Source organism: Poecilia latipinna, unplaced genomic scaffold, assembly GCF_001443285.1.
Source record: "Poecilia latipinna isolate Pla-1442-1.1 unplaced genomic scaffold, P_latipinna-1.0 Scaffold643, whole genome shotgun sequence".
In the NCBI taxonomy this organism is placed as follows: domain Eukaryota; kingdom Metazoa; phylum Chordata; class Actinopteri; order Cyprinodontiformes; family Poeciliidae; genus Poecilia; species Poecilia latipinna.
In genome coordinates this window covers 176739-185156 of record NW_015113259.1, presented here as the reverse complement: position 1 = coordinate 185156, position 8418 = coordinate 176739, and the positions used below count along the sequence as shown (strand labels likewise).

Genomic DNA, 8418 nt, shown 5'->3' with positions numbered 1-8418 from the left:
AAAAAAATTAATAAAAAAAAAAAAAAATTTGGAAAAAAAAAAAAAAAAAAAAAAAAAGGCAACGCATGTACTGAGTAACTCATCAAATTATCAACCATTTAAAAAAAAAACATACTCCATCAGCTGGACCAAAATATAAAGTGCAAATTTTGGTATTCTAAAGACCAAAATGATTCGTATACAGAATTACAAAATAGCAAAACCAGGCCAAAGATCAATTTTTCCCAATCAATTTCTTTCAACATAAAACATGTAGTTATGTGAAAATGTTTTTTTTTTACAGACCAAAATGAAAATAATTCACATAAATACAAAATAACAAAGTCAAGCAAAAGGAAAAAAAAACAAAAAAAAAACATCTAAACTAATTTCTTAATATGAAACTTCTGAAACTTTAACAAAAACACAGGTGTGTATATCTGGTGACTTTTGTTTAAAACAAACTTGTTCTTCATTCACTGAAGTTACTCAAAGTGGGTAGAGGATCCAGGAATTTTACTCAAGTGAACGTAGCGATTCTTCATGATAGAATTACTCAAGTAAAAAAAAAAAAGTACAGTCTAGTTAAAGATTTGCTGGGTTGAAGATGACGTAGTATCGACGTCACGAGACACTCATGGGGGGTCAGGGAGTAATGCAGCCAATTTACTTCTGTTAATAAAGCTTCAAAATGCCTGGAATATGTGTCGTGTACGGTTGTTTCAACCGTTCCAACAGAGAGAAGGATAAGCGTTTTTTCCGTGTTCCGAAAGTAGTTGGTCACAAAGGAGTTAAATTTCAAAAACTTACCGAAGAAAGACGAGAAGCATGGATCAACAATCTACGGCTAAATGTAAGAGCTGCGCAAAGTATACATGCCAGAGTTTGCAGTGACCACTTTCTAACAGGTAAGATTCGCGTCGTTTAAATTGTGTTTTCAGATATTTTATTGGACAGTCATTTAGAAAGACAAGCATTCATACGTAAGGTTAGATATGTTATTTTTACTCCCTAGCTTGGTTGAAACCAGAAAGTGTTTGAGTGCTAATGTTGTTAGCAGCTAGCTTAGGGCTGACATTCTCATTTCACATCTTACTTTACTATTTTTAAGGTTGTCCGAGCGCAGCGGGTGATGTAGATTCCCAGGACTGGGCCCCTACTGTTCACCTGGGATATCAAAAAATTGGATACCAAAGAATTAACAAGAGCCCCCAAACAGAAGCATCAGGACAGCGGAGGAAAGAGCTAAGGCACGGAAACGTCCCTGCACCCTGTTATCACTAACTACTTAAAAACTCGCTACTCACCCAGGCAGAAACAAGTCGACAGCCATTTAATGCTTCTTTTGATCCTAAATGGTTGACCCAAACTGAAACAAAATAAGTGTATGCTTCCAGGCTTTTGAAAGCTTTCATCTGGCTCGTTGTATAATATGAGGTTTACAGCAGCAGATAGTTATGTTGACGCCGGGTAAATCCTCAAGATTACATGAGAAGTCTTCTTTTGTCGAGATAATATGGATCATATCCTAAATATACGCGTATTTTTTCGCGATACCTCGTTTGTGCCAGCCCATTTGGGGCATTGGCGTACTCGGTGTGATCCATTTTGCTCTATTTCGAACCGGAGAAATCCACTTCCTGAAAAACCATCTGAATTTCGCGCGTCATCCGGGTCACGTGTCTGCGACCCAGCGATTGTTTGTTTTTTTTTCCCCCCAAGAAGTTACTCAAGTAAATGTAATTAATTACTTCCTAACTCTGCTCACGAGTATCCTACAACTGCATACTATGTTTATATTAACTTACAAAATGTTTATACTATTCTTTCTGCGTTTGGGCTCGGCATGGACCCCAGAGTTTAAAAGGCTTTAAAAATACAGGGTCTGATATAGTTCGAGATGTGCATACAGTAATAAAATCAGAGTGTAATTGTTAGCAAACACGTTGTCAGATTGATTTGCAGGCTTCTTGGATTTTCATTTTGTTGAAGCCAAAGGAGAAACATTAAGACCAAACAGGCTAAAGGAGTATATAACATAGACTCTGGAAGTATTTAAAGACGTATGGAGCAAATTAAAACCCCGCCAGAGGGACTGGGAAGCAGTCTGTTCCCGGGAATGTGATTGGTCCGGACTCTCCGAGTATTTCCGCTGCCTGGGACTAGCTAACCGACAAGCACCAGAGCCCCCCCCCCCTCTCCTCTATGTGATGTACAGCGATAAAAAAAAGGCCAATCCCACCGCTTTTAGGACTCGGAATAAACTGTAAACCGCATGTGGAAAGTTACGTCTCCTGAACCCAGAGAGTGGGAGTAAAAAAGGTGAGCTGACAAATCCTATTCAGCAGGTCTTTGTGCCAGATCCCACCTGCTATTGCTAGCTAGTCAATGCTGCTGTTGTGGAGCAACATTAGCAGGTATCGATAATCAATAGCTGTTACGACGTGGTGCGAAGCTGGATTGGAGAGAAGATTTTAAAATGTAAAAGGGTTTTAATTTCTGCCTTTGTTTTGAACCTGAAAGCAGATGCATCAGCGTGGAGAACAAAAGCTCTGCAAAAGCCCAACATTAGCATTAGCTTGTCTGCAGAAAGGGCTACCAGTGCATAATAGCAGCTCTGCAAGAGGAGCCAGGCTGTAGCTTATAATGTCTGCTGCTCGGGCTCTTGCATGCATTAAAAAGAAGTGTTGGTAGTGGGTAGGATGTTTCAACAAGCTACACTTTTGTTAATTATCGTGTTTTGTTTTAGGTTTTTTTACTTAATGATTTCTTACAGTCAAATTACAATGCTTTCTGTTTGTTAGCCCTCTGACTGGTCGATATTCATTAGCTTACAATTAATAAATTACTGTTAAAAAGAAAGAAAAACCTTTATAGTCTGGTTTTATCTGGGTAGTGCTTTAAAGAATTGAATAGAAATCTATTTTATTGTCCCTCAGTAGGGATATTCAGGTGTATTCAGCTAAGTCGAAGCATGTAGGTTTACACAAAAATGAACATGTAAAAGCAGAACTAAGAATAACCTACTGTTCAGTTAACTTACAAGACAAGAAAGAACTGTACAAGTATTAGACATAGCAGATTCAAAGAAACTGCTATGTCTTCCTATTGACAACAGTCCATAAATACTCCAGAATGCTAAGCCAAGACAAGCAGGGTTATTTAAAAATGTGCATAAGAAACAACAGCACCTTCTTTATAAGAAGTGCAGACAACAACAGTGAAAGTCCTACTGGGAGGAAGGATCTCCTGTAACGCTCACATGTGCATGTAGGATGCAGCAGGAGCTTTTCAGATCTGTAACAGCCTAATGTTTGGGGTGGGTGACATTATCAAACAGTGCATTATGTGGAGGGGTCATCCTACAGTACAGTTGGCCTTCCTGATTGATGATGAACATTGTTGTCAACTGTAATTCAACTCGGTTAAATTTATTCCTGTGGTGTCAATTCACAACAAAAATCATCCATAAGAACTAGGGATGCACCAATTTCCATAATTTTGGGAAATCTTTTTATAGGAGAAAAGGAACTAATCCATGTCATGCAGAATATTATCACATCAATCTAATTGTAAAGAGATATTGAAATTCCATAAGATCAAGTTTAACTTTAATTATATTACAATACTGCTAACTTCAGATTATAATGCCAAGTGGCAAAAAGTTACTCATTTAAGAAGCCCCACCAATTGCATCGACTTCCTCAGCAAATCCGCTTGAGCAAGCATATGGCGACTGCTGACAGATGACTGCATCAAATTGAGTTAAAAACAATCTCTCTTGAGCAAACATGTGGCAAAAGTCTAAAAGACGGACTCCATTTTAACCTGAACAAACCTTTTGGTAAATGCATCTTTCTACCTCTTTGAAGGCAGTTAAACAACCTCCTTTAATTAAGGCTTTATGGTGGAGTTTGTTTCTGTGCTGAAGTTGGAATTTTTACTTGAAAAGTCAGAGTTCTCGAACAACCCTGGTTTCAAATCCAATATGGCTACCATTTGTTTAAAACCTTGTGAAAATTCCAGAAATATACATTTTTATTTCGGCTGTTTGCTCCATTCTGCTCTGAAATAAGGACTCAGATTTGGGAATGTAATGTTGTGTTTGATTGGACCTGAGAATTGGGTTTTCTTCCATCATCGTCAAGGTCTGGAAAAATATGGAAAAAGGAAAGTTGAGTGTGAAATATATTAGATATTTCCAGATATTTTTTTTTTTATTTACATCTTTCATTTCTAAATGACAAAAATTCATTTTGCTTACTAAAGTCAATAGTTTTCACTTACAAAGATAAAAAATTGCAATTTCACTATATGTTTGTCTCTAGATAAATTGCTCATGTGACTCTTAAACTAGGGGAAGATGTAAGTGTTGATATGTAAAAAAAGGCTGATTATGCTTCATTGAACAGCTTAGGAAAAGGTCTATGGGTTAAACAAAACATTTTCAGCACAATTTTTTGCAGAAAGCCATTATTACATAATGAGATTTTAGTCTGCTCAGTTCTGCCTATTTTTAAAACGGCTTCTTTCAGAATGAGCTGCCCGTTTTAGGACCTCTTGTCACCTTAAATCCAAATGTTTACATGAAAATGGCTGTGAACAAATGTGCAGTTGTACAACCGTCTTTGAACACTGTACAAACACCTTTTCTGAGTCAACAAACAAAAACTTAGTTTGTTTTTTTTTTGTTGGTTTTTTTTCCCAGCTGCCATTTTGCAGCTCATACAGCAGTAAGACCAGCAGATCTAATGTTCTCGAATTCCACTTGGGTTGCTAGGTGAGGGACTGGGGTTTGGCTGGCGTTGCTAGGTAACAGGCTGGGGTTGCTAAGTAACAGTGCAGTGCCAGTTGGTTCTGATTTAACAGTTGGGAGGTTTTTGAAACGGCTTCTTCTTCAGACACCAAAAAGCATTAACTTGTTGCCAAAAAAACGACCGGGTGGGGTTTTTTTTAAGAGCTTAGGCTGTTTTCAGAGAAGCAGTTGGGACTAAATGGAAGTATAAAAATGTGAATTTTTTTAAATTTATTTGTCTGTTTCAGGTCCACCATGTCTGAGCTTTTCATGGAGTGTGTAGAGGAGGAGCTGGAACCGTGGCAGAAACAAGTTCCTCAGGTTCATCTCATCGATGATGATGATGACGACGATGAACCCATCTTCGTTGGCGTTCTCTGTATGTTAAAGTGCATTCTCTATATGCGCAACATTTCTCAGTAAATTGAAATATCCTTAATTTAGTTTTAAAAGTAATTTAAAAAACTGAAATTCGTATTACAGAGTTACACATTTTAAGTGTTTATTTCTGGTTCTGGGGGATGAGGGATTATGGCTTTAGCTTGTAGCTAATGAAAGCCCAAAATCCAGTTTCACAGTACATTTTAATATCATATAACATCAATAAATGTGTGAAAAGGTTTGTATACTGAAATGCTTGCTTATTAAAAAGTACATTCATGTACTGCACATTATAAGGCTCGATGTTATTGCATCAATGTGGCGTGGCATGGAGGAGATTAGACTGTGACTAATCTCAGCCCATCTGGATTGTTGGTTCTGTTGACTGTCATCTTCCTCTTGACAACAGTCCACAGATACTCTTGTAGGCTAAGACGAGTTCAGTGAGTTCATTCCTTAATATGCTCTGATGCAAGTGCTCTGAAGTGGCAGAGTCTTTGCAGCTCATTTTTTCTGTAGCTTACCTTTGTTGACATTCTGCCTGACATGATAGTGCAGGCTTTAACTGGGGAAAAAGCCAAACATTCTGTATTAAAAATAGTTTCTCATGTATTTATTTATTTTTTTAGAAAGTAAATGTTCAGTTTTATTTAAAATTAGTAATATTTTAGCTCTCGAATTGAATTCCCTTAATAAATAAGCTTTTGACGGTATACCATCTCATTGAGATGCACCTGTAGAGCAGCTCTGAAACTAAATATGAATGTGTTGTTGGTGAAAGTTGGAGTTGCATCTTACCTCCTGACGCAACATGTGATCACCTCTTTGTATTTTCTTACAGCTGGTAACCAGAAGGACAGTAAGCCCAGCCCCGCTCCTCCTCAGAGGACCAGTGCAGGGACACAACAGAAGAAAGTTACTCCAGTTCAGGCCCCTGCAGGCCCCTCACCTATAGTGCTGCCACTGAATGTACCTGTGACTACAGTGAAAACCGTATCCCCCTCCCTGACAACAGTGGCCCCTCAACCTGTTATAGTTAATAATCAGGTATTTTTAATGAGATTTATAAGGAGTAATAATCAATAGGAATAAAAAAAAATAACATTTCATGTTGATTTTCTTTTCTCTTCTTTAAGGGGTTTATTGTCACTTCTCCACAATTGGCAAACAGCAGTGACCTTATTGCCACCCTAGGATCCCAGTATCCCCCTGGAACATCATTCACAATTGTTCCAGGTAAATCCTGGTTAGCTGTGCTTGTTAGCCCATTTGAAATCATCAGCTTACAGCTGATATTTTTTTGCTTCTGTTTGTCAGCCCCTCGGCAGCAGGTTTTCCAGCAGGTCTCTTCAGCCACGGGTTTGCCTGGTGTGGTCCACCGGCCTCAGGTTCAGCAGATCAGAAACAACGTGGTGACTCTGGCGAACGTCCAGAGCCCTGCCATGTATTCAGCTCAGTCTAATCAGCTGCAGCCCCAAAGGTCCAACACGCCGTCCCTTCAAAACCTTTCTGGGAAGGACTTGAGCGGTATTTGACTTTATGTGCTGTACAGACTTTACTTTAGCATCGGCTGGAAGTGATTTAGAGCACAAATGTTTCTGTTTGACCTCGTTCAGATCAGAGCTCAGTCAAGCGGGGATTGATGGCGTCTGAGGTGGACAGAGTAGTAAAAAAAGTCAAAATTGATTCTGGTAGGTTTTCACCTCAACATGTGAACATATTTTGGATTTTCTCATTGTTAAAATAGTGCAAATTGTCATTTGCAACATTTGTCACTCTTCTGTGCAAAAGTAACCATCCAAGTGGAAAATGGCGTTTTAAAGAGAACCTGTTCCAAATGTCACGAAGACTTTCCTTCAGAGGAGGCTGTGAACTTTCATATGGTGGTGAGTAAACTGTTGTAAAATCATGCAAGATCCAGTCTTGAATATAAAGGGGTCAAATTTCTTATTTAGATCCGTTTGTTTTTAAGTCTATATATTAGGGCTGCACCGATTGCAGCTTTCTGACTGATAGCCGATTACCGATCTTTTAAAAAGCCTAACTTACTGATTCTGATTTTGGCCAATACCAGTTTTTTGTCTGAAATGTTGCCCAGTATATCAAGAAAGTTGCTGAATTGGCAACAATGGGGCGACTATCGTGAACTGTAAATGTGCAGACATGACCTGGTCGGCCGGTTTGTCAGTCAAACTTCTCTCATGGGAGAAAAGAAAAGCACAGTGGTTGATTTTTAGACCTTTGCCGAGGTTGATGACATTGATGGATAAGATCGGCTTCACATGTAAAAATCGGCCGATCACCGATCTCCCAAACTGAAGGAAATCGGCACCGATAAATCGGCTGGCCGATAAATTGGTCCACCCCTACTATATGCCCCCTATTACTCTACAGTACGACAAATCTGCCCTGTAGAGCTAAACTTGTCTTTATATTTCAGCGTTGTTGTGCGACTGCAGGAAGTGCAGCTCCGAGCATCGCCAACGCTAACAAACTCATCATGCTAGTCGCAGATTTCTACTATGGAAACTTCGAAGGAGATGCAGAAAAAATGGAGGCACAGAAGACCAACACAACCTTCAAGTGCCAAAGCTGTTTGAAAGTTCTCAAGAACAACATTAGGTAGGTTTGTTGTTTTATAAGTGGGTCTACTTTAATTTGAATCCAGAGATCAAATATGTGCCATAAATAATTCCAGCTAAAGAATTAACTTCAAAACAAGAAGATACGTTTTGTGTTTTAGTTCTTAGGTTATTATTTTAGTAAACCAGTCAGCATGGAATATCTAACACTTTACTAGAGGTACAAAAAAAAAAAGAAAATCCATAATAATGTCAGTTAATGTCAAACCATTTCCTATAGTTAGATATCATTAATCATTAACCTTTAAGAAAATGACTACATACCATTTATAGAAGAAGAATCAATAAAAACACTTTTTTAAACATATTGGTTAAAATGGATTACAGATGTTAAAGTTATCAGGAAGAGAAGAAAAGCTATAAGATTTTGTGGCTTTTTAATTACTAAATGAGAACTTTTAGGGGTAAAAAAACCTAATAATTAAAAAAAGTCACTGGAGATTTAAGCCCACATTAAAGACTTAAAATGGTCCTAATGAGCTTTACTCAAAAATAGTCAGCATGGAAAATAATACATATGAATAATTTGAACGCCTTGTAACAGTGTGGTATTTTTTTATTTTTCCCGTTGTGACTTATTCCTTTAATTAGGTACCGGCAGCCAATTTTTTTTCTTTAGAT

At 38.0% G+C, this 8418-nt stretch overlaps 2 protein-coding genes across 5 annotated transcripts in view; one reads left to right on the top strand and one right to left on the bottom strand.

The window, feature by feature from the left end:
• tcf12 (transcription factor 12) overlaps window positions 1-1693 on the bottom strand; it is a 96388-nt gene extending 94695 nt beyond the window's left edge. The window contains exon 1 of the mRNA XM_015043658.1: window positions 1287-1693. The gene's annotated coding sequence lies outside the window, so the exon portion shown is untranslated. The remainder of the gene's footprint in view (window positions 1-1286) is intronic.
• The window catches only part of znf280d (zinc finger protein 280D), a 21337-nt gene continuing 13415 nt past the window's right edge, over window positions 497-8418 (top strand). Inside the window, exons 1-9 of one of the 4 annotated variants that reach the window (XM_015043655.1) lie at window positions 497-887; window positions 1091-1229; window positions 5023-5153; window positions 5997-6202; window positions 6292-6391; window positions 6473-6682; window positions 6772-6846; window positions 6947-7041; window positions 7596-7777. In XM_015043655.1, the coding sequence (XP_014899141.1) occupies window positions 671-887; window positions 1091-1229; window positions 5023-5153; window positions 5997-6202; window positions 6292-6391; window positions 6473-6682; window positions 6772-6846; window positions 6947-7041; window positions 7596-7777 (1355 nt within the window). In that variant the 5' untranslated portion in view covers window positions 497-670. Of the gene's footprint in view, window positions 888-1090; window positions 1230-1799; window positions 2302-4687; window positions 4760-5022; window positions 5154-5996; window positions 6203-6291; window positions 6392-6472; window positions 6683-6771; window positions 6847-6946; window positions 7042-7595; window positions 7778-8418 lie in introns of those variants that run through there. The other 3 variants (XM_015043653.1, XM_015043654.1, XM_015043656.1) reach the window with 3 other exon arrangements.